General features: G+C 38.5%; 1 protein-coding gene across 2 annotated transcripts in view; it reads right to left on the minus strand.

Annotated features, from left to right (window-relative positions):
• The window catches only part of LOC110213619 (uncharacterized), a 141,761-nt gene that overhangs the window by 64,371 nt on the left and 51,456 nt on the right, over nt 1–25,934 (minus strand). For both annotated transcript variants that reach the window (XM_020993983.2, XM_020993982.2), the window contains exons 12-13: nt 23,236–23,347; nt 18,331–18,430 (exon numbers count right to left, since the gene is read on the minus strand). In XM_020993983.2, coding sequence (XP_020849642.1) covers nt 18,331–18,430; nt 23,236–23,347 — 212 coding nt within the window. The remainder of the gene's footprint in view (nt 1–18,330; nt 18,431–23,235; nt 23,348–25,934) is intronic.

The raw sequence follows: 25,934 nt of genomic DNA on the forward strand, positions 1-25,934 counted from the left end.
AAGGAGGCGAGTGACCAGAGGTCACAACCACGGTCCTTCTTAGCTCTAAGTCTATGCTCCTATTTTATACTATGATATGACTAATGTTACAGTTAGTTTATATAAAAAGTAATCTAAATAACTATATGAAAGTTCCTTCTTTTAAAGATATTACAATAGATTTTATGAATGGGTGGCCACTGAATTCTTTAGAGGAAAAACATAATTTAAGCAATAGGGTTAAATTGATCCAATCTTTAGGGCTAACTCCAAAGGTGGAAGTTAATCAAAGGGGTAGTTTAAGGTAAGTCAAAATATCCAACAACTTTCCTCTGCCTTCTCTACTCCCAAATCCATAGTCAAAAATTATCTATGAGAGGTCTTAGCCATGAAATTAGACAGAGAATGCTGAAAAAGCACTTTTGAAAGTTGAAATCACCATATAAATATAATGTATATTTATAAATATATATGTATAAACATAAGATATTGTTAATTTACATTGTTGTTGTGTTAATTTACATAGTCCAGCTGACATACAAATCCAAGATAGTTAAAAAAGCCATAATTACCTTCAAATTAACATCATACTCTGAACATAAAGCCTCCTTGGCAACCATACCCCCTTAACAAGTGCGATTTTAAAATATCGTGTCTACCAAGATAATGGAAATGGGGAAGTTGTCACAACCACCTTCTTCCTCCAACCTCTTTAAGTGGAAGAGGATAACTCACAATACTTTTTCTAGTTTGCATATTCTACCGACAGACTTTTCCCAAAACACAAAAAAACACTTTCTAAATTCCTGCCACCAAAGTATATCAAAGCCCACGACAATTCTTCTGTCTCCTGGCAGTCTTCTTCTGCTCCCCTAACTCCCCCCTCACCCCAATGTGTTCACTATATTTCTGCACCTACTATGGGGTCCCTCACACAGGTTAACGTCTGTGACCCTTTGAACTCTTTAGTATGGTTCCTTGGAACATTTGACAGAGAGGAAGCTGAGAAAAGGTGTTACAGAAGGGGGAAAGAGTAGGCCATCCATAGCTGCTGTAAAACACAAAGTCTTAAGTTATTTAAAAAGTTAACAAATGGCAATTTACAGTTATGGCTGCCACATCAAAGGCTCCAATTAAGCCACAGTGTGAGATCTAGCACACACATGCATACACACACACACACACCACACACACACACACACACGGCAGCACTTTGAATATAGGGTAGAAAGGTACAGGTTGGGGGGAAATCAGGAGCTATTGTGTTAGTGCTGAAATCAGATCCATTGTATGAGAACTCCAGTCAGTCAATGTTATCTAAGCTATCTGTCAAAAGACAGACACAAACAGCTGAGTAGGTACAAGAAAAAGTCTTTATGAACTATAATTGTAACAGTTAAGATTTATATAATGCTTTATTTAAGGTTTACAAAATACCTATATTATTTAATTTGATGACAATACTGTAAAATAGGTTCTACTATTATCCTTTGTGAATAAGTGCTACTATTATCCCCATATTATAGATGAGAAAACTGAGTCTGAGAGTAGTTAAGTGACTTGCCCAAATTCACATAGTAAGAATCTGAAGCAGGATTTTAACTTAGGTCAGCCTGATTCCTGGGACAGCAAGGTGATGCGATGGATAGAGTACCAGGCCCGGAGTCAAGAAGACTTATCTTCCTGAGTACAAACTTACTAGTTGTATGACCCTGGGCAAGTCACTTAACCCTATTTGCCTCAGTTTCCTCATCTGTAAAATTAGCTGGAGAAGGAAATGGCAAACCACTCAGGTATCTTTGCCAAGAAAACTCCAAATTGGACAAGAATGAAAAAAACTGAACATTGAACTTTCTGACTCCATGTCCAGCCCTTTATCTATCCTGTCATCTAAAACTGCATAATATTGATAAAAGATATAAGACAAACCACATTCAAATTGTCTGCTTATACTTTATGGACATCCATGAATAGGTTAAGTAAACTATCATAGTGAGGTCCCCCTTTCTTGCTCTGCGACTTGCTTTCCTGGCCCTTCTAGAGACCAGAGCAAGAGCCTATGGGGAATGTGGAGGCAGTCATGTTCAACAATCTCCATATAGTTAAATTCACCCAAGAACCCAGGAAAAAAGGATGATCACTTTGGGCAACCCAGACTGATACAGTTTTGTGACTTTAGACAAGTCACGATATCTCTCTGAGCCTCAGGGTTTATAAATAATAAAGGGGTTTATAGCAATAGCTCTCGAAGGCCCACTTTCAGCCCTGAGATTATAAGTGGCAATCTGAGAGTTTACATTAACTGATTATTTTGTTATATGTAATGACTTTACTTTAAAAAAAATCAGTGATAAATATTGTAATAGGGATAATTTTGTTCAATAACCCCAACTAGCATTATCAAGTAAGGCATAAAATGGGTAGAGGTATTCCCGCCAAAGCTGTTTGCTCTATTCCTGGAGGACATCTAACATAAAGTCTAAATGTAAGAGAAATCCACTGTCAGTGGTAAAGCCCTGCAGACATTCTGTTACGATGATTACCTTAAGACCTAAAACATTGTAGTGTCCATGATGACTTAAAAGAGTTTGACTTAAGGATTCACAAAAGAAAAACCAATTAGTTGAAGAGCATCAATTGTCCAGACTGTGATATGCACTTGGATGTACAGCCCAGAGAACTGGTTCATCAATACATGAATCTTAGACATACACTGCACATGGATAATGAACTAGGGCAAGAAATAAACAGGAAGAAGAGAGTAGTCTGGATTATCTCTGGGAAACTATACAGTGCTTTTAAAGCCTTCAAGTTTCTCCCAGAAACAGAGGTCAGCCTATTTTTTTGAAGAACAGTATTCTTGTAGTGACATTGTATGGCTGTGTTTCATGGAAGATCATAGTTTTGAGAAAATTAAAGTTGAGAGGCACCCAACAGGCAATGGTGAGGTTCATGGTGGGGGTGAGCAGGCTCCTCTAACATGTCACTCATGAAGAATTCTGCAGAAGCAGCAGCATAAAGGATGTCACTTGAAAAATGCATGACCCCCCCCAAAAAAAGGAATGATCTTGGAGTAGGAATGAAGTAGAAAGAACATCCAGTGGATGGAGTGCTGGGCCTGAAGTCAGGAAGACTCATCTTCCTGAGTTCAAATATGGCCTCAGATACTTACTAGCTGTGTGACCCTGGGTAAGTCACTTAACTCATTTGCCTCAGTTCCTCATCTGTAAAATGAGCTAGAGAAGGAAAGAGCAAATCACTCCAGTATCTTTGCCAAGAAAACCCCAAATAGGGTCAGACACAATTGATGCACAAATCAGACACATAACTCAGGGCTTTTTTTGTTGTTTCATTGATTGTCTAGACTTACCAAAGTGATGAAGAACAATCTTAATAATGAAAATTAAACTTAAAAGTCCACCCCAGACACTGGCCCTCCCCACCCCAAGAAAGCTGGTTGTTAAACGTTTACCAATACACCTGTGAACATATGGGTTGTGGTCTGCACCCCTGATGAGAGGACTCAAATGGATGAGATCATAGATAGTCATTGTTATGGTAAAATTAGAACCAATCCCAGTATTTTGCCACTATAATGAATCTTAGAGATTATCTTGGCCTGCCCATGACATTTTATAGAAAATTGGAAACTGGAGAGTTGATGGAACTCACACAAGAACGTCAAACTAGTTGGTGGCAGAAATGTAATGTAGCTCTCTCAGCTCGTTCACCTTTGTTCATATACCACACGCAATATATTTTATGCCTAACTTGGTCTAATTCCTTTCAAATAATTAAAGCAAAGGCACATAAAGCAAAACAATGGATTTCCCCAAGTTCTTTCTACTTTATGATGTTTTTCTTAGCTATGTGCAATGAATTAGGGGAAAGGATACTAGGAAATGTAATTCTATTTAACAATCAGAACTTGTAGTCTATAGATGGCTAATTAAAATATCCAATTGATATGTAATTGCCAGTGTTTCTTAAGCAGCACAGTATGGCCCTAGCTGAATGAACTGTGAAAGGAGAAAGAGAAGATCTGGCTGGATCAATACTCCAAAGAAAGCAAAAGAGATTTAAACATCACAAGCCCCACCCAGATAGAGGAGGATGGGAAACATTGTGTCAGCTACTTTGGAGTGACTGTTTTCTCTAGGAACCAAGCCAAAAGAGTTTACTTTTTAATTAATCATGTACAGTACACCAGATAGCATCCTTGGAGATAAAGTAAACATTTTTCAGAACTCCATCAATTTTTGAGGCCAGGCTTCCTTAATGGATTTTTTTTTTAAAAAGAAACTTGGCTTCTTACTGCTTCCTGAATCAGGAATAGCTGCTCTTTTTGTTTTTCTTTCTTTTTTTTTTTTCTGTCTAGCTCTTTGGCTCTATATTCACAAGTCATCTTTTTTTGACCAATGCTCAGGTGACAGAAATACTTTTTTTAAAAAGTCCAAACCAGTTGTAAAAGATTACCTGGAAAAGAGATTAGATATCTTGATAGCCTTGAGAATCAAATATCATATCATCTTTTGGGGCACTTAAAGACCCTCACAACGTGGCCCCTTCCTACCTTGCCAGTCTTCTTACACTTGACTTTTCTCCACATCCTTTTCAGCTACAATGGCCCACTGGCCGTTCCTCAACATGACACTCCATCTTGTGGCCTCATGCCTTTTCATTGGCCGTACCTCACACGTGGGATGTTCTCTCTCCTCATCTCTACCTTTTACCTTCCTTGGTTCCTTCAACACTCAGCTCAAATCTTAGAAGGCCTTTCATGCCACCCCCATATTACTTTTATTAATTTCTGCTTACTCTGTATATATATTTTTATGTACTTAGCTATTGACATTTTGTCTCCTCCATTACAGTGTGAGCTCCCTAAAGGCAAGGATTATTTTTAGTGCCTAAGCACATAGCAGGCACTTAACAAATTCTTGTTGATTAATCTACTGATTAGATAACTATAAGGCCCAAGTATTCCATCTGATTCTCTTCCACCATAATTCTTAGAAAACAATAGGGAAGAGGGTCAGAATCAATACGTACTGTCAGGTATTGCCTGACATACCAAATCACAGAATATGGGAAATTTAAGAAGTGAATGTGAAACTTTAAGATCTAACTACAATGAATGAGAGAATGAATCAAAAAATGCTTATTAAGCATTTACTGTGTGAAATAATCCTTGCTGTCAAGGAGCTGACACCAAAATTGGGGGAAGCAACACAAAAAAGAGAGTTCAGCTGAAGGATATGGAACGAAAGCCATGGAAATGCAGTGAAGGGAGTGGATGGCAGGGCCCAGAAGTCTTAAAGTTATATATGTAGTTCAAATAACAATGGTTAGAAACTGGAGGAATGAGGTAGGACAGGTGATAAATAAGCCTGGAGGAGGTTAGGAGGTTATGTCCAGCAAGGCAACTGATAAGACCTGCTGGTCTTCTACCTCATTACTTATTGCCTCCATCTCAACCAAGTTGTGAAAGCCTTAAAACAGCCTAGGTGAAGGAGAAAGGCAAAGATGGGAAGGGTATCCCCAGGGCTGGTAAGTTTTCCTACAGCCAGGTTGTCCCAGATAAGTCCTGGGGTGGCCTGGGGCTGGAGGAGGAGGGAAAGAAGGAAGAGTGGTGAGATGGAACTCATGGCTAAAATATTCTCAATGGAATCTATATTATTGTTCAATAGAAACAGATGTTGAGAAAAAGATATTAGCAAGCATGCACACAGAAGGTTCACACCTCTTCCTCCTCTCCCCTCTTTCTCCCTCCCCTCCAAATCCAAGCAGTTTGGGGTATGTTGCCCAGTCCCTTACCCCTTCTTTCTGCCCTTAAGAAGAAAAGGGAAAATATTCATAGAAAGTTATAAGCAGCTTTTGCTGAGACAATGAGAGAGAGAGAGAGAGACAGAGAGAGAACCATGAGGCAAGAAGGTAAATGGAGCTTTTGGCATGGTACCTATAAGATGTGTGAGCCAAACATTGGGAGGAAGTGAGCCCGATGCCAGCTGACCTCCAAGTTCTGTAGGCAAGCTAGTAGCTGTAGAAGCTGCAGTGCTCTAGGAGTGCCATGAAGTGGGTTGTGGAGCTATAGAACCAAGAACTAAGAATTGGGGATGCAGACCAAAAAAGAGCACCACAGCAAGAGAGACCTCAGAGCCCAGAAGGGCAGGATGACAGAGGATCAGCCTAGGGACCCAGGAGAGCATGAGGGAGGTTAGGACTTGAGTGGTAAGGACAGGGAATCTTATATTAATGAATGAATGAATGTATGAATGATTGAAAAAGAAGCATTTATTAAGCACTTACTGTCCACCAAGCATGGTACTAATCATTAGGTATACAAATACAAAAGGGCAGCTAGTGAATAGGCCTAGAGTTAGGAAGACCTGAGATCAAATTCATCCTCAAATACTAGGTTGTGTGACCCTGGGCAAGTTACTTAACCTTGTTTGTCTCAGTTTCCTCATTTATAAAATGAGCTAGAGAAGGAAATGGCAAACTACTCCAGTATCTTTGCCAAGAAAACCCCCAAATGGGGTCATGAAGAGTTTGATTGAAAGCAGAAATAATCCAAACCCTAAGGGAGTTTGCATTTTAATGAGGGAGAAAACACCTAAGAGTGGGAGATGACAAGAACTGGAACTCCCTGGAAGATAGGCCTTAATTATTTCTTTGCTAACTATTTTTGAATAGTTTTTATTCTATCCACACCTCTGAATAAAATCGTTTCAGGCTTTGTCTTTGACGTTCCTTAATGTTTGCAGAGAAATGAAAGGATCCTAAGGACTCACCAAGTCTCTAGTTTCAGAAAAAAAACGAAAAAGAAACCACTTTCTACACTGTATCATTGCCTCAAGCTAGCATGGTAATTTTTCTTCTATTTCATATCCAAACTCCTAAGAAAAAAACCTTTCTACATCCATGGCCTCCATTTCTTCTCTCATTTACTTCTGAACTCTTTGCTGTCTGCCTTTTAGCATCAGCAATCCGATGATAATGAAACTCTTTTCTTCCAAGTTACTAATGATCTCAATTTACAAATCTGATGGCTTTTTCTCAGCCCTCATTCTTTGCAGTACTTGCCACTGTTGACAACCCTCTCCTCCTGGATGCACTTTCCCCACTGGGTGTTCATGCCATAGCTCTCTCCTCCTGCTGACCAATCCTTCCTAGTCTCCTTTGTTGGTTCTTCATCTACGTCATGCCCTGTAACTGTGAGTATACCTAGAGGCTTTGCAAACTTTTATTTGTTTACTGAAGGGTCAGCTCACATGATTTAATTATCATCTCTATTAGCATGACTAATTCCTAAGTCTAAATATGCAGCACTAGGGTTCCATCTGAGCTCCAGTCATTATCTTTCCTGTAAAAACCACTCCCGTTTGAAACTTCTCTTCTTTCAAGGGCCCACCATCCTTCTCTTCACTCTGCTTTGCAACCATGGTAGTATCCTTGACTTTTCCCTCACCCTTCATATCCAATAAATTGCCAAATATTGTCTTTTTACCTCCACAATGCTTCTCATATCTGTCCCCTTATCTCTACTCCTGTGGCTACCACCATATTACCACTTTGGTTCCAGCCCTTATCAGCCATCATCTGGACTATTGCAATAGCCTCCTAATTATCATCCCCACTTCCTATCCTTCTCCTCTCTATTCTGTCTGCCACATAGATGCCAAAGTTTTCCTAAAATACAGGTCTGATTATGTCACTGCCATACCTACTAAACTTCATTGGATTCCTATTGCCTTTAGGATCATATAAATCTTGTGTTTAGCTTTTCAAATTTTCAGAAGCTGGCTCTAACCTATGTTTCTAACTTTACTCATTTATAGTACCTCCTTTCCAACATTATATGGTCCAGTCAACTTGGTGTTTTTGCTGTTCCTCATACATGACATTGTTCATGCATCATTGACTTTGTACTGGCTGTTCCTTCCCACATCACCAGAATCTCTTGTTTCCTTCAAAATTCTGGTCAAACATCCTCTTCTGAAGTCTTTCCTGGTTTCCCCATTTGCTAGCACCCTTATCCCTAATACCCCCCCCCCAATTTTTGCCATTTATTTATTTTGTACAATGGATAGAAAATTGGACTCTGAGCCAGAGACACATGCCATGTACTGGCTAGGTTACCCTGTCCAAGTTAAATCACCTGTCAGTGCTCAAGGCAACTGTTTAAGACCATAAGATACAAAGAAGGTGCCAAATGACATTGGTAGAAGGAACTTCCTCATCCGTAAATTCCCTGTGTCAATGATATCCCAGAACCAATCCCTCTCCTTATATTTTGTAGATCTTTACTTCAGAGATACTTTTGTGTGCGTGTGTGTGTGTGTGTGTGTGTGTGTGTGTACATACATATATCAATTTGTTTATCAGGGGATACAACATGTAAATATGTATGTATTGATTACATATAATATATTATGTATCATAATTAATTATAATATATTATATAATCATATATTATTACACATATATAATTACATTATATAATATATTGCTATAATATAATATCATATAATATATTATGTATTATATTATAGTTTGAATTAATATTATATTTATATACTACATAAAATATATAAATGTTTTACTGTTGTTGTTCAGTCATGTCTGATTTTTCATGACCCCATTCAAAACCTCATTATAGGGTTTTCTTGGCAAAAATACTGGAGTGGTTTGCCATTTCCTTCTCCAGCTCATTTTACAAATGAGGAAACTGAGGCAAACAAGGTAAGTGACTTGCCCACGGTTATGCAGCCTAGTAAGTGTCTGAGGCCAGATTTGAACTCAGGTCTTCCTAACTCCAGGCCTGGTGCTCTATATACTGAGCCACCTAGCTCCATGTGAGTGTGTATATATGTACATGTCTATATATATGTGCACATATATATTGTCTCCCCTGATAAAGTCCTTGATGGCAGAAACTATTTTATCTTTATATACCCAGCACCTAGCACAGTACTTAGCATACAGCAGGCACTTAATAAATGCTTGCTGACTGACAGATACAGAAACACTTTAAGAAATTAGATTTTTAAAAGTTCTGACAATATAATAACAAATGTTCCCAAGGAGAAAGCAAAAGGGGAAACATTTAAAGAAGTTACTGTGGCTATAGAAGAATCTATTCGATGAGAATGGATTTTAAAAGGACTAGTACAAAGATGAAAGGCAAGGCATATAACCAAGGATGAATACAAAAAAGCATCAGAAACCTGTAAAAATCACTACAATTTAGGAAGAGCAGACTTGTAAAAAAGTAAATAATCAAGAGAGGGAAGGCACTAGAATTAAGAAGGATTGGGAATAGCTTCTTGTGGAAACTGGGATTTTAGTTGGGACTTGAAGGAATCCAAGAGACAGCGATAAGGAAAGAGAATGTTTTAGGCATGGGTGATAGCCTGAGAAAATGCCTGTAGCCAAGAGATAGAGTGTCTTGTTCCAGGAACAGCAAGGAGGTCAGTGTCACTGGATTGAACAGTACAAGAAAAAGTGAAAGGTATAAGAGGACTGGAGAAGTAGAGGGGAATTAGGTTATAAAGGGCTTTGAATACCAAATGTAGATTTTGTATTTGATCCAGAAAAGGAGAAGGAGCTAAGGTGAGAAAGACCTGTGCTTTAGGAAAGTCACTTTGATGTCTGAATGGAGGATGGATTGCAGTGGAGAGAATCTTGTGGCAGATAGACTATCGCAGCAGGCTATCGCAATAGTCTAGGTGGGAGGAGATAAGGGTAATGACAATGTCAGAGAAGAGAAGGGGGCATATTCAAGAGATTCTGCAAAGGTGAAATTGACAATCCTTAGCAATAGTTTGGATAAGGGAAAATAGCCAGGAGTCAAGGATGACATCTAGGTTGTGAGCTTGGGGGACTGGGAGGATAGTGGGGCCCTTGACAGTAAAACAGAAGGAAGTTTCGAATTGAGAACTTAGGGGGAAAGATAATGAGTTCAGTTTTGGACATGTTGAGATTAAGATGTCTATAGTACATCTGATTTGAGATATCTAAGGAAGTGGTGCTTATTAGAAGCCTAAATAGGTTCACTTAGAACAAATCATACTTGATTAACCTCATTTCCTTTTGTGATAGGGCTACAGAACTGGTAGATCAGGGAATATTTTAGATGCAATTTATCTTGATTTCAGCAAAGTATTTGAAAAAAATCTCATAATCTTGTAGAAATGTGGAAAAATAAGTTAGATTACAGTTAGAAGTTAAGTGGAATGATTGAACTATAATTCCAAAGAATACTAGTTAATGGATTGATGTTTAACATGGAGGGAGGTCTATAGTTTTAGACTGTAACAGCTCCTAGAAAGTGATGCTGTCCATTCATCTCTGGAATGCATTTAATTAGACTGGCAGATGATACAAAGACAGGAAGAATAGCTAATATGGTGAATGAAAGAATCAAGATTCAGAAAAATAAGCTGGTGCATGGTGACGGTGCATGCCCCAGATCCCTACTATAGGGAGGCTGAGACCTGGTGGATCACTTCTGTTTGGGAGTTCTCAGCTACAGTAGGGCTAAAACCAATCAGCTATCTACACTAACCATTACGGTGAGCCTCTTGGAGCAAGAGCGTAAAGTCTGCCTAAAGAGGAGCCTTAAATCTTAAATCAGGAGCCTAAAGAGCCTAATGGGCCCAGGTCAAAAACGGAACAGATACAAGCCTCTATGGCTGGTGTACTTCCATCCTGGGTTAGACAGGGAGATCCAGTCTCAAAACAAAAAAATTAAAATAAAAAAAAGATCTTGATAAGATGGAAAGCTGAGCCAAACCAAAATGAAATTTAATAGGCTGTCCCTCACTTTGGTTTAAAATAAACTCTACAAGTAATAATAATAATAATAATAATAATAATAATAACAACAACAGCTAATATTTATATAGTGCTTAAGGTTTACTCCCAAGTTCAGCATTCTATGGTAGGATAGTTTTATTTCCTCTCTCCCTCATAGCCTAAGTGATGTATTTCCCTTTTTCCGAGCAGAACTTCCTGCTCCATTTAGGAGTTGCTAGTGGAGAAAGCATCTTAATTCTTATCTCTTTATCTCTTTATCTACCTTCTTTTCCCAAGGGCAGCTGGGATGGTTATTCAAATTATCTGAGATATCAAATTATCTGTAGAAAAAGACCATGGTACTAGAACACTCAGTTTTATATTGTGTCATGAGTCTTTCAGATACATAAAACAGTTAAGAATCCTTTAGGAATATATCTCTTTTATGACATATACTATTGTTGGGGAAATCACAGTTGTCTATAGCACATCTTTAACCCACTAAAAATCTGGAGTTGACCACAACTGAAATCCTTTCTTAGGTGAACTTCTTCCTTAACCTTAGACTGATTGAGGCTGATAGCAGGAGGCAAAACTCAGGGAACAAGAGAATACACATTGTGGGAGGTGGAGGAGACATAACACAACTTCCCCTTGCTACAGTCCCATCCAGGACAGTATTATAGTTCATTGAGACCACAGGTTCCTGGCTGGGAGGGCTTCTAACTGGGGGGTATTAATACTTTAATAGGCTAACATGTGAACCTGATCCCTTTCCATTAACTTGTAAGTAAAGTTACTGACTTTTTGAGCCTTATAAATCTGTGTAAGTGGAGATGGTAGCTTAGCCTTGGGGAATGCCAGAAACTGCCATTCCTGGACCATTCTGGCAATGAACTAGAGAAGTGAGAGGTCCCCAAAGGGTACCTGAACCCTTCATGTCAAGAAATCACCTCTGACACAAGGCTGACCCTACTTTTTACATTTATCAGCAAATTAAATATTTATATATTGGCTTACTATTCCTTAGAATTGCATTGTCACACATTTAACAATTCAACTTACATCAGTTCACAGAAAAGCACTGGTATGTACCACACACTGTGCTAGACACTAGAGATACAAAGACGAATGAAAATAGTTCCTGACCTTGAAGAGTTCAACATTCTATAGGAGGCTGAGGGATACACCAGGTACACAAAGAAGTCAATGCAAAGTCCATGAAAAGATAAATACAAAAGAAGTTTTTTTGAGAGAAGCAAAAATTGGGAGATCTGGAAAGGCTTCAACTCAGAGCACAGAAGGAAAAAATGTCGGGTGTACATAGAATGTTTCAAATTAGCCTTGTGACCCCTCTTCTACGAAGTGAACTTCAAGTCAGAAGTTGTAGATGGACAAAACCACTGGGAAGACATGATGAGGGGGCTCTCTTGCCATATACAAATTCACATTTTGCAAAAGTTCGGGGAGTAAAACCTTAAAGAAGCCACCTAACTTGTCAAAATACAAAATTGAGCTCTTCTTGCATAATCACTTGAAAGCTTTGTGAATCATGACAACAAAGTCTGAATTTAATCTCAATCTCACACAGTACCCAATTTAAATTTTAAAAAATTTATATTAAACAGTTCAACCAACAAACAGGCAGGTGCTCATCAATTGGGCCTTAAAGGGAATCAATTAGGCTGTAATGCCAGTCAGACAGTGGAACTAATAGAAGTTCTAGGCTGTAACTTGCAAACCTGATTTTATTTTCTTTTAATGGGAAGGACAGGACTTTATGCAGGAGGTAGATTAGAAAGGTTTAAAGGGCATTGGCTTTCTCCTTAAACAATTCAATCCAAAGTGGTACAAAGAAATAGAATTGATGAACACATATGGAACTCAGGCAGACTAGATGATTTTTGCCTAAATGATATCCTTTAAAGGTCTGCAGATGTCATCCGATTTGCATAAAGACAGCTGGAACCTGAATTTAGGACAAGCATCTCCCTCTATCAGCTGCTAAAACATGCTATGTAAATTTTATACAAATTCTCACAAATGAAACAATCCTCAGTGACAGGAATTATACAAGCATTAATAAAGGGATATTTCCTGAAATAAAAGGAATTGCAATTCAGCATCCAAGTTTTTAGTTACTCATAGTTTTTCGGTAGGTCTTTTACAACATGGCTAATGTGAAAATGTGCTTTGCGTGACTTCATACATATAACGGGTATCATATTTCTTGCCTTTTCGTTGGGCAGGGAAGGAAGCTTAGAAAGAGGGAGAAAATTTGAAACTGAAAATAAAAATAAAAAATCAAAGTAAAAAAATTACATCTCATGGCACCAGGTACAACAATTCTAAATATATAGCATGTCCTCAAGATATGTGTATTGAGGAAGAAGACAGACAGAAACATGAGGGATTTCAATTTTGTTCTCAGGAAGACTTTCATTACAATAACGGAGGTTGGGATAGAGGCAAAGAAGCTGAAAAAACCTTTGGTGAAATTTTATAGGAGGATGTATGGCTAATTGAAGCCTTCTTCCTTCGAGGTAAGGGTATGAATCTCAACTAGATAACCTCTCAAAGTCCTTCCTCCCAAGGCTAATCAGTAAACCCATCAATATTTTAGTATAATTTGTTTCCTTTGTAATCTTATGTATTTTATTTTAATGCATTTAAAAACATTTATTTTGAGAAGGGGTCCATAGGTTTAACTAGAATGCCAGAGGGGTCTATGACACACACACACACACACACACACACACACACACACACACACACACACACACAAACACACACACTGAAGACCCTTTGGCTCTAAAGCAATCTTTCTTAGACAAATCCCTTAGTATGCAATAACCTTTATAATAATCATGATGATAACAACAGGAATGATTACTGGCATTTATCTAGACCTTTAAGGCTTTCACAAAGCTTTATATAGACTATTTCCTTTGAGTTTCACAACTCTGTAGAATAGGTACTTAAGGCAATATTATTCCCTTTTTTTTGTTGTTGTTGTTTTTAGTCAATTGGGGTTAAATGACTTGCCCTGGATCACACAGCTAGTAAGTGTCAAGTGTTTGGTCTGAGGCTGGATTTGAACTCAGGTCCTGCTGACTTCAGGGCCGGTGCTCTATCCACTTCGTCACCTAGCTGCCCCAATATTATTCCCTTTTTAAGAGAAGGAATTTGAAGCTCATGTGACTTGTCCACTGTTGCATCAAACTGAGGTCTGCCCAACTCCAAGGGTACTATATAGTTTTCGGGGGGCATCTAGGTGATACAGTGGATAGAGTGCCCAGACAGGAGTCAGGAAGACTCATCTTCCAGAGTTCAGATCCGGCCTCAGACATTTGCTGGCTGTGTGACTCTGGGCAAGTTACTTAACCCTGTTTGCCTCAGTATTCCTCATCTGCAAAATGAGCCGGAGAAGGAAATGGCAAACCACTCCAGTGTCTCTGCCAAGAAAGCCCCAAATGGGGTCATGAAGAGTTGGACATGACTGAGACAACTCAATAACATTCTGGCCTGACTAACATAGCCTTGGGGGAGGGATTTGGAGAGGTTACAGTTGGATTCCTTGCCTTTAAGCAAGACTTAGCTATCCCAGTAAGATGGGAATTCATCTTCTTTTTCAATTCCTCCAAAGTCTTTTTCAGCTTTTTCCCTTCCTTTTCCTACCTCCACCATTGAAATGAAAGCTTTCCTTAGGACAAAATGGAAGTCCTGTCTGTTCTCTTCCTCAGTATACACATCTAGTCACTGCTGCATGCTGTCTGTTTCTCCGTAAAATCCAACACCAGAGAAATGCTTTGCCGTGTTAATTCCAACTAATAATGTGTTTTAGTAGAAAAATGATAAATTTCCAAATTAGAAGATCCTTTCTATACAATTTGTACATCTTAGGAAAGGGGATAAGGGACTCAGGATGGCTAGTGTTTTGTATGTGAATTAATATTTTCACTGAATAAATTCACTTTAAAAAGATTCTAAATACCCTTGCAGGTGTGAAAAATGATCTTTTATGAAAGATCATTATCTTGAATATTCAGAGCTTCCCCCAGTCCTTCTTTCAAAGTCCTGACTTAAAGTGAAGTTTTTCTTCAGAAGGACATTTCTGATAATGAGATTACATTGAGTTTCCTTATCCAGGTCAAAACCCAACTCAAGCTCAGAAGTAATTTAATCTAAAGTACAGAAGGTCCATTGTGTTCTCCTCAAGCCTGGGGGAGTGGGGGGGGGAAAGGATATAGATTCTCCTGTCTAGATAGGCCAAGGCTGGGAGTGGTCTGGTATGGTTGGGAGGTGGTCTGATAGAAGAGGTATTTCCTCTGTCCAGAGATGAAATGATGATGAAATTATATTAGCCCCTGTTGAAAGGACATATAAACTGTGTACCCAAACCCCACAACAAGTCCAGTCTAGACTTCCTTAGGGAATCCAGTCTTGGACTGCAGCTACCATGCAATTCATGACTGCCTGCTTTGAGAGAAATAAAACACGGACTCAGAAAACCTAACCCTGTTTGTCTTTCTTAGACCAAACTCTCAGAAGTTGGCATTGGAAACAAATGTCAAAGAATTATTATGAAGCCCTGGCAAAAAACTGAAGATGAAAGGGCACAAGTTGCACTGCTGTTCTCCTCTACCACACAAACTGGAAAAACACCAGTCTGGACCAGAGACTGTGCCTGCCTCCCAGGCTGGCCTCTCCAACTGTGTTTCATATCCACCCACCCCAAACATCTTAGATCATCTTGCCATCCACACTGCTGCTCCCTCTCCCAAACCCCTCTCTCCCCTGCTTTCTACTTCTTGTTCTGGGAACAGAAATCAAGCCAATACTGTCATTTACTACTTCTGCAAAGGGCATGACAATTGATTGCTCTATGGTACCATTCAACATTACTGTGACTTCCCCAACAAAAACTCCATTTCCTGCTCACCAGTCTTCTATATGTGCTGCATTCCTCAATGAAAGCTCCTTAAGAGCAGAGATTTCTTCACTCTTCTGAATTCCCAGAATACTAGCATAGTATCTGGCATACGGGTACTCAATTGACATTTATCATTTATTCATTCATTCATCACACACAGTAAATGCTTAATAAATGCTTGTTGAATTGAACAACCTGATAGAACTTTCCCATATATCATTTTATTATATGGTTAATGGTGGCACTGGAATTAAAACGGAAATTCCAAGGTAAACAAATAACTCCTTTGATTATGATTATAAGGTTTTTCAAAAAATTTCATCTTTGATTTCAATAGTGTAGAGAGTTCACCTTGAGGAACTCTTGCCAGTACAGACTGGCATTTACTCTGCAGTTTATACTCTTAGGAAGCTGCCTGGGGGCACAAAGAAAGGTTAAGTGATTTGTCCGTGGTCAAACAGCCAGTATGTGCCAAATGTTGGATTTGAGCTGAGGTCTTCCTTAAACTCAAGTCAGGTCTCTATCCATTGTGATAGGCTGCCTCTTGCTATAATATTAATCCTAAAGAAATGACTATTTCAGTTTGTGTTTTTAGAGCCAGTTCTGATTAGAGGCTACTCATTGCTCTATGTGATCTGAGCAGCATTGAAAGGTTCCCACCTAGATAACCTCTCCACACTGACCTCCCCTGGACATGGCCTAAAATTCTTCCATTTAGACTCACTTCCCAAAGGCAAGATATTGTTTCCAAAGGACCTGTTATAATGCATGAAGATTTTTCTGTAAAACTCTGTGACAGTAAGCTAGGAAAACTCCGGCGTGAATGCTGAAGACTAGCCATCCAGGGCCCACAGAAATAAAAGATGGACCCACCCTCCCCATTCCCACCCCATCCTCCTTGGGCTTCCTGTTATCCTCTTTGTTCTAAATGTTAGGAAATATATTTCTGTCTTTCTGACTAGGACCCAAAGTAATGGGATGAGAATTGAGACAAGATAGTGTAATCAGAGGATTTTAAAGTTGGAAAGGATTTTAGCAATTATTTAGACTAGGGGTTCCTAATTTTTTTCTTCACGGGACCCCTTTGGCAGAAGGTAAAACTTAGGGCCTGCTTCTCAAAATAATGTTTTTAAATGCATATGCATTTGGTGCATTGTAAACCATGCAGTAAGGGAATTAGAGTTTGTTTCTTCTTGGTTCTCTGAACTTGAAGATCTAAAAAGGAAATAAGCATTTATCAAACACCTATTATGTGCTGGGCACTGTGCTAAGCACTTTTTACAAATTACCTCACAACATTCCTGCAAGGTAGGTGCTATTATTATTCTCATTTTACAGTTGAGGAAACTGAGTCAAACAAGTGCCCCCTAATTATTGGGATATTTTTTTTGTTGAAAGGAAAGAGCTTAAGTTCAATTTAACCAACAGTCTCTTCTTTCAAAGAAATTTATCTGAGCTCAGAATAATAAACTATACTTTAAATACATTAATATATTTTCATAACTAGAATTAAAATTAAATTGCTACTACTTTTTAGCAGAAATCATTGCCACCACCCTCCTCCCCCTCAACCGAGGCAAGACATTATTAAATGTTTCCATAAACAAATCAACAACTAGGCTAGTTTTAGATCCTAGCTCTGCCACTTACTATCTTTCTGGGTTTGGGAAAATTCATATAACCACTCTGGACCGTAGTTTTTCCATCTATAAAATGAAGACTTTGGACTAGATTCAATTGAACAACAAATACTTATTCATACTTAAAATGCCTCTGTGTTCCTTTCCAGTTGCAAGTCTATGATCCTGTGAACTAGAGTTTGTGTTTTCTTTCCTACTTCAGCAAAAGAGTGAGATAAAAGTCTAAGATGATGAATATGGCCAAATGAAGGATTCATTGTCCAATGTGAAGATTGTTTATCTAGACTGAGAAACTGAAGGCAAAACAGGGTTGAATAGCCATTCTTTTTTTCATGCTGTCCGTTAGCACTAAACTGAACATCTCAAGAAGGAGACTTACCCCTTCCTTATTTTTCTTCTCTGAATACAGAGAAAACAAAACCCCTCTTATGGCTCTCCCTTTATGTCCCTCCCTCATATCCCCACCAACAAGTCTTCACTTATTTTACCTGACACTAATATTACAGGTCTATGCCACCCCTGTGACTCTCCTTCTATTTGTTGAATAGAGCTTTCTAAAGTCTGACCTCCTCAGACATCTCCCTCTGTAGTCATTTGCCTTCTCATTGGGATCACTTGCGATGATATTGGCCATGCACCATACCTATCATTCTTTTTTGCTTTTCCTCAGTACTTTCCAAAGGCCGATTTTTGCCTGTAGGTGGTTTATTTTTAACAAAAATTTGATAAATTCAAAATAATCATCATGGTAAAAGTTAGTTACTCAATAGAGAGTTAAGGAGATTAACATGTTGAGTCCTCAGAAGCAAGCACTTAAAATTACCTAGTTCTTTTTATTTAGCATTAAGGACTATAATGTGTACAGAAGGGTATCTAATCAACATTTTGAAGATGACGATATCTAAATAATAGCGATTGACATTTATGTAGCCTTTAAGACTGACAAAGAACTTGAGATGTTAAAATGTGGATATCTACCCATTCCTGTGCCAGCTGGTGCAATTTCTCTTGAAAAGATTTCCAGCGCCTTCTTCTGTTTGTGTTGTACTGCAAGCCAGAGAACAACTTCTCGGGGGCCCTGTTTACAAATGTCAGAAATTACTGAGCGGGTCATTCAAGAAAGTTCCAACCACAATTGTATCCCTCTCAAAGAAAATTGTTGCTATATTCTACTGAGTATAGATCCCTAGTTTGCAGGATTGCTACATTGTATGATTATTATAACAAAGGTAACAATTTCCTAAATAATACTTTTGAATCCACAGAAATTAACCATATCTTAACAATAATGATAGCTAACAGTTATGTCATACTTTGAAGTTCACAAATCATTTTATATACATTGTTTTATTTGATCCTCACAATTCTTTAAGATAGGTACTATAGCTATGATTATTCCCATTTTACAGATCTGGAAACTAAGGGACAAAGAGATTTAAGTGATTTGCCCAGGGTCACACAGTTAAGCACTTGCAATAGAATTTGTACCTTGAAACTTCACTCTGGCTGTAAAATGGGATATGTAACTTGTCTTCCCTATTCCACAGGGTTATTATTTTGAAAATAAAATGAAAACGTTCCATTTTAGGTAATTTATCCAAACACACCTTCCACATCAGCTGATGAATTAAACCCTACCCAAATGTAAGTCATAATAATTTGAATAAAGCTGATAATTGAAGGTTCTTGCTTTTCACCTTTCCTTTCATATTTTGTTTTGGCTCTCTCTGCAGCCAATGATAACCAATTTTGCTTCGCCCATTGTCTCTAAGATTTGATAATTAAGTAACTAGACCAAAATAAGGTACATGGAAACATTTAAAAACCAACTCAAAATGATTTATCTCCTTCCTTGAAGAACACTTTTTTTTAAAGCTCCATCTCAACAAACTACATTAAGTTGTCTTCCAAGACTTTCTCTCAATGTAAATTACATACCCACTAATTACAGTCAGTATAAATTACACCAATTAGAGTGCCTGGAAACTAAAAGAATGCATATTTCTATGTAAAATAAAATATTTACACATTTACATCTGGTTCCTGTTTCTGGGTTTTATCAAGCATCAACATTTCCCATACAGTTTTAAAGAGACCTTATGTTTACATCTGATCCTTCCAAAGTCCTTGTGTACAAAGTAACACACAAGAATCTCTTAACCTTTTGGTTACTATAATCAAATGAAAAGAATTTTAGATTCATTCCCTTTGTAAGTAAACTCTGTAAAACATCTGGGTCTTCCTAAATCAAAGTGCTCTAAAAATGAAATATATTTAAAGTATAGCCTTCTATAGAATAGCACACATCTAGGTACAAAATAGTTCAAATAATCGGAAATCATATGATCTGTATTTGAAAGGAGTAGGATGAAAAAGAAGGGCCCTCATAAGGATTTATGGCAAGACAGAAAAGAACTCCATGGGACGAGAACATGAAGATGGGTTTCCATTTGTACCACTGGAACCTAGTACTGACACTGTTAAGAACAGAGAGCTATTGGAATAAAGTCTAACAAATGATTTCTTTGTTCTCTTCTACAACTTGATTAGTTATATTTCCATGCTTTTAAGGGTTCAATTCATTTATTCTTAATTAGAAACTTTTTATGTTTTAAAAAGCCACTTGATATTCAAAACAGCCTCTGATATTGATCTTCTTCTTAGTGTCTTCCAAAGCACCTAGCCCATCTACAGGGAAGGCATTTGGTCGGTACCTGGTGAACAAATGAATGAATTCCTGTCTGCATGTTATCAATTTTTTATTTCTTATTTCTAACTTGACGGAAATCTTCAAGATAAGAAGTAAATGAAATTAATTATTAGAGGGCTACTTTTATAAACATAATCTAGAAACAATTCCTATATATGGACCTACATGAATTTTGAAATTTAAATTTTAAAAATTTTTAAGTAAAGATGTAGAAATAAAGTTTATGAATGTTACCAGCTGCAATCTAAAGCTAATAGCAGAGCAGAAGAATATGTAAAAACATGAAAGTTAATCTGGACCTAAATATCCTACCATTGTTCCAATTCAATTCACCAAGTATTTATTGAGCACTTATGGTACAGCAGGCACTGTGCTAGATGCTGATTATGCAAAAACAAAAATGAAACCAGGAACGTGCTGGCACCAGCTAGTAGGGCTTGTGAAAGTTGATTGTTAAATTTTCAATGTGAGTTTTTATATTTTGGAAATGGACAAATGCTACAAATCAAAACATGATTTATTGTTTTACTTACTTCTAGACTTAAGAAAGTGATGAAGAAAATGTTAATAATGCAGATTGAACTTAAGAGTATGCCATGCATGCACACACACACACACACACACACACACACACACACACACACACACATATTTGAGATCCGCTTGTTAAAACTTTTCCAGCACATCTCTTCATGAAACCATCTCTACCCTCAAGGAGTTTACATTCTAATAGAATACAAAATGTAGCACCGGCCCTGAAGTCAGAAGGACCTGAGTTCAAATCTGGCCTCAGATCAAACACTTGACACTTACTAGCTGTGTGACCATGGGAAAGTCACTTAACCCCACCTGCCTAGAAAAAATAAAAACAAAAGAATACAAAATGTATGCAAGTAAGTACACTGTAAGGTAGGGAAAGAGAACCTCCCAGACAAGTTGGTAAATACACTGAAACTCAATGGCTTCAACATAACAGCGGGAATAGGAAAAGATTTTTTAAAATGTGAGTGTGTATGTATTGGAAAAGATCTTGTAATTGTAATTGGAAAAGAGTCCTGCACACCTATTGAACAAATGAACTGTTATCTGGAGTCTATAGGCATTTGAATGAAAGAAGCCATCCACCCATGAGAAGCTCCCAAGGGTCTCATGACAGCTGTTCTCTGTTTTCATCTAACTACATAGTGGTTTAATTCTACACTTGGCCTACCACAATCCGTCTTCTCACCCTTCCTCCTCACTGCCCTTCCCCCAGTGAATCAGATGTCATGGAAATGGCACTGAGGTTCTGGAAGCTGGCACGTCTAACTGAGATAAGCGGTGTCAGTCCCATAGTGTAGTACCTCTCACACCACTAGCATCCAGTTTCATGAAGGCAGGTGTTAGCCCAGTGTCCCTCTTCTGCCCCGTCTACCCCTGGGACCTTTGCTTCTAGATGAAAAGGCAATTACAGTGTAAATTTCAGGACTTATACAGGCAACAAGTTCCAGATTTCAAACAATATACAAGGGGCTATCATGGGCCTGCCTGTACTGCTGCTTGCGCTGCTAACCTAGTCATCGCCTGTACTGGTGCCAGGGTGTGGTCCCTTTGTACTCCAGGTCTTTTCTGAGCCAAGAGACCATTTCTCCAGATCCTGCCAATTATGCTAAATGTATTGGGCCAAGACTCAAAATGTGTTCTCTTCTGGCACAAGACACACTGTGGATTTTATGTATACAGTTGAGCTTAACTTAAACAGCAGCAGAGAGAAAGGAACAGGATGGATTGTGTTTGTGTAGCACTTTGTGGGATTGCAAGTTGTTCCCCAACACATATACTCAACTCTTATTAACACCAATGTTCTTCTGATAATGCTAAATGACTGCAAATTATGGACACTAGAATCTCTGAAGAACTAAGCCTGCTGGTGACCCAGCAGAAGAATGGAGAGAAGTATGGTCGGAGCCAGTAGATTGCAGTGGTTGATGTTCATGCAAGAGATGGCATGAAGAATATCATCAATGAGGGGCAGCTAGGTGGTGCAGTGGGCAGAGCACTGGCCCTGAATTCTGAAAGACCTGAGTTCAAATCCGGCCTTAGACACATAACACTTACTAGCTGTGTGACCCTGGGCAAGTCACTTAATCCCATTGCCTAGCCAAAAAACAAAACAAAACAAAAAAAGAATATCATCAGTGAAACACATGATCAGAAGAGGAGGCATCCTTGTCATCTAGTGAGAGCAAAGGAGATAGACGGAGAACCTGAGGGCTACATTTGTGCCTATGGGATTTTAAAAAGACTTGGAGGAACGCATGGGGACAGTTAGGTGGTGCAGTGGCTAGAGTGCTGGGCCTGGAGTTAGCAAGACTCATCTTCCTGAGTTCAAATGTGGACTCAGACACTAGCTGTGTGACCTTGGGAAAGTCACTTAACCCTGTTTCCCCTCAGTTTCCTCATCTGTAAAATGAACTGGAGAAGGAAATGGCAAACCACTCCAAGAAGCCAAGAAAAACCCAAAAGAGGTCACAAAGAGTTGGACAAACTGAAAAATGACTAGGCATTTAACAAACGTTTATTGAATGAATGAGAAGGACTATGCATAGAGCTTAATTGTGGTGATAAACGTAGCTTCTATGATCTCTTTCCTCTAATGACTGGAAATGTGCACGTGACTGGCAAGGATCCGAATGAAGTCTTAGTGTCGCTTGTCTTTAGAACAGCAATCACCATAGTCACTACAGACTTGGAAAACATCAATATTTCAGGTAGAATTTTATGTGGTGATTTTTAATGAAAATCACACATGTAAGATTTAAGAGCCTGCCTAAAATCAGCCCCAATTATCTTATGCAGTAAGAAGTGGAGAAGGAAAGAAAAGGCATAGGCAGGTAGGTAACATTCAAATTAAAACACACTTTCTAACAGAAATACAGATCAAAGATATTCATGCTACAAAAAAAAATGCTACAAAAGCTATTGCTATAAATTCAAGGTCACTATAACAGCCAAGTGAATCTATATATGCAATACTTTTACACATGGAATTGATTCAATTTAGTCAATTAAACAGAAACAAGGAATGATTGCTATCGGTTACATCAATGGACCTAGGACCCCATCAATGGGAGTACTTTATCTAAGTATGCAGAGAATAATCTGAGTGCTACCAAGCATGTGAAATGACTTACCCCACCTAGGCCAGCTTTTGCATGGGGCCCATATGTTTCTTCAGCTCCTAAAATCTGAACGTGAATGGCACTATAATCTTCCAAGCCCAACTCTTCAAACATAAGACGAGTTCTACCAAACAAAAAAAGTTCTCATTTTAAAAATACCAAAGAAATTATTGCAGAGCAGTATCCTCATCCCTTTGCTTGTGGTGCTCGATGAGGCCAATAACCATAGTGAGTGACAGTCAGAGACGCCGCCCCATTTGGAGATACTTGGGAAGTCTATACCTCTCCTAATCCCACAAATTTCCAAAGATGCTTCCTATTTCTGGTGCCCCCCAAAAGTATAAACTTTCTGCCTCTGGCCCTGGTTTCTGGTTGGATTCATGCTATTTCATCACTCAAAGATACTGGAGTAGCAATGGGACCAAGAAAAATAGTAAAGTCAAGTATTCTGGCTGAAAGATGTCTGCCAGATAACCTTCTGCCCCCTTGAAAACTGGATCTTGCCCCAATTCCCTGGGCTTATATCCCTACTATATTATCTTTTCATCTACCTTCATTCCTTTCTTTCAAAATTTTCCCACTTCATCCTTTCCCTCCCTATTTCTTCTTTCTCTATTTTTCTTTTAGGTTGTAGTAGCTTTTGTAACTATGGCTTTCATAACATTAATTCTTTTGTGGCTCCTACATACTACAGTTCTTTGTATGTACATTCAAAATATATATGTAAATATTTTTACAATATAGCAGATATTCTATATTCTTCCATGCATATTCTATAGAGAATATTTATTTCTATGTATAGAATATATGGAAGAGTATATAGTATGTACACATGATAATATATATAGTACTACACACACACACACACACACACACACACACACACACACACACGACTGTAGTATATAGAAGCCACAAGATAACTCTCCCGTCTACATAGCAGTGAACTATTAATTAAGGACTTAATTATTAATTAATTAAGGACTATTAATATATTGAACACAGGTAAAGGCCTAAGAATACCTACCAACCAGATATGAGAAAACAAATTTTAATAGGACAGTAATGAAAATAATTAATGGGCCCAAGGAAACAAAGGAAAAAATATTTAAGCTTAGGGATTGTTTAACTCAGAGAAGATAAGGCTGGAGGGTGGGGGAGTTAAGGATAATCTATCAATCCACAGGTAAATTTATTAAGTGTTTACTATGTGCCAGGCACTTTGCTAGGCCCAGGAGATACAAATAATCTCTGCTCTCAAAGAGTTTACATTCTATGGGGGAGAGAAGTACATATAAAAATATATATAGCATGTATAAAGTTAATAAGTACGAACATATTGAAGTCATTAAATACAACGACGTTTTGGAGCAAGGGCACCAGCAGTTTGGGGAGACAAAAGGCGTCTTGCAAAAGATGGTGCTTGAGCTGCATCTTAAATGAAGCGAGGTAGTTAAGGAGGGAGAGCATTCCAGGCATGTGTGGAATGGCCAGTGAAAAGTCAGAGAAACAGGAGGTGGGGTGTCATATGTCGAAGAACAATTTGCCTGGATCAAAGAGTGTGAGAGAAGAAGCAATACCCATTGAGGTTGGAATGACAGGTTGGGGTCAGACTGTATAGGATTTTTTTTTTTTAGGCAATTGGGGTTAAGTGACTTGCCCAGGGTCACACAGTTAGTACGTGTCAAGTGTTTGGTCTGAGGCCAGATTTGAACTTAGGTCCTCTTGACTTCAGGGCCAGTGCTCTATCCACTGCACCACCTAGCCGCACCTTGTTTAGGATTTTAAAAGCTAAACAGAAGAATTGGAAATCTGTCCTAGATGCCATAGGAAGCCACTGGAGTTGATTAAATAGGGCAGTCACACGGTCAGAACTGTGTTTCAGGAAAACCACATTGGCATCACTTTGTAGTACATGCTACAGTAGGAAGAGATGAGCAAAGGAGATGAATTAGGATGTTACTGCAATGACAAAGGGGAGAGGGGATGAGGACCTCAAATATGTACGTGAAAGAGATACCGTGGAGGTAGAAATGGCAAGATTTGGCAACTGATTAGATGTGTGGGATGAGTGAGACTGAGAAGTTGAGGATAATGCTGAGGTTACCAACCTGGAAGACTGGACGGATGATGATGCCTTTGGCAGAAATAGGTCAGCTTGGACAAGGAGAAGAGGAAAGATAAAAAGTTCATTTTCAGATATGCTTTATTTAACTTGTCTCTGAGACACCCTGTTTGAAATGTCCAATTGAAACAGGCAATTGGGATAAAGGACTGGCATTTAGAAAAGAGACTGGGGCTACATACTTAGGCACAGGAGTGATCTGCGTAGTTAAACTCATGGGAGCTGATGAAGTTACCGAGAGAGGGTAGAACAAGACAAGAAGAGGGCCTAGGAAAGGACCTAGTCAGAATAACTCCATAGAATTCTCTAAATATGCATCACATGACATATAAATCAGGCTCCTTGAATTCTGTTAAGGAGATGGCATGGGTGATTTATTAGCATTGATATGAGAAAGATCACCTAGGTTATAAATGTGAGAGAATGGACTGTGTTACCACAGGAGATTGTGAAATGCCCATTTCTGAATACTCTTGAGGGAAATAAAGTGGCTTTTGTGTAAGTATAGTTCTGCTTTGAAACTTCAAGATAAACTAAATGACCCTTTTGGATTTCTTTGGCTGCTCCTAGAATTGTGTACAACTGT

Source organism: Phascolarctos cinereus, unplaced genomic scaffold (genome assembly GCF_003287225.1).
Source record: "Phascolarctos cinereus isolate Bilbo 61053 unplaced genomic scaffold, phaCin_HiC Scaffold_9;HRSCAF=440, whole genome shotgun sequence".
NCBI lineage: Eukaryota > Metazoa > Chordata > Mammalia > Diprotodontia > Phascolarctidae > Phascolarctos > Phascolarctos cinereus.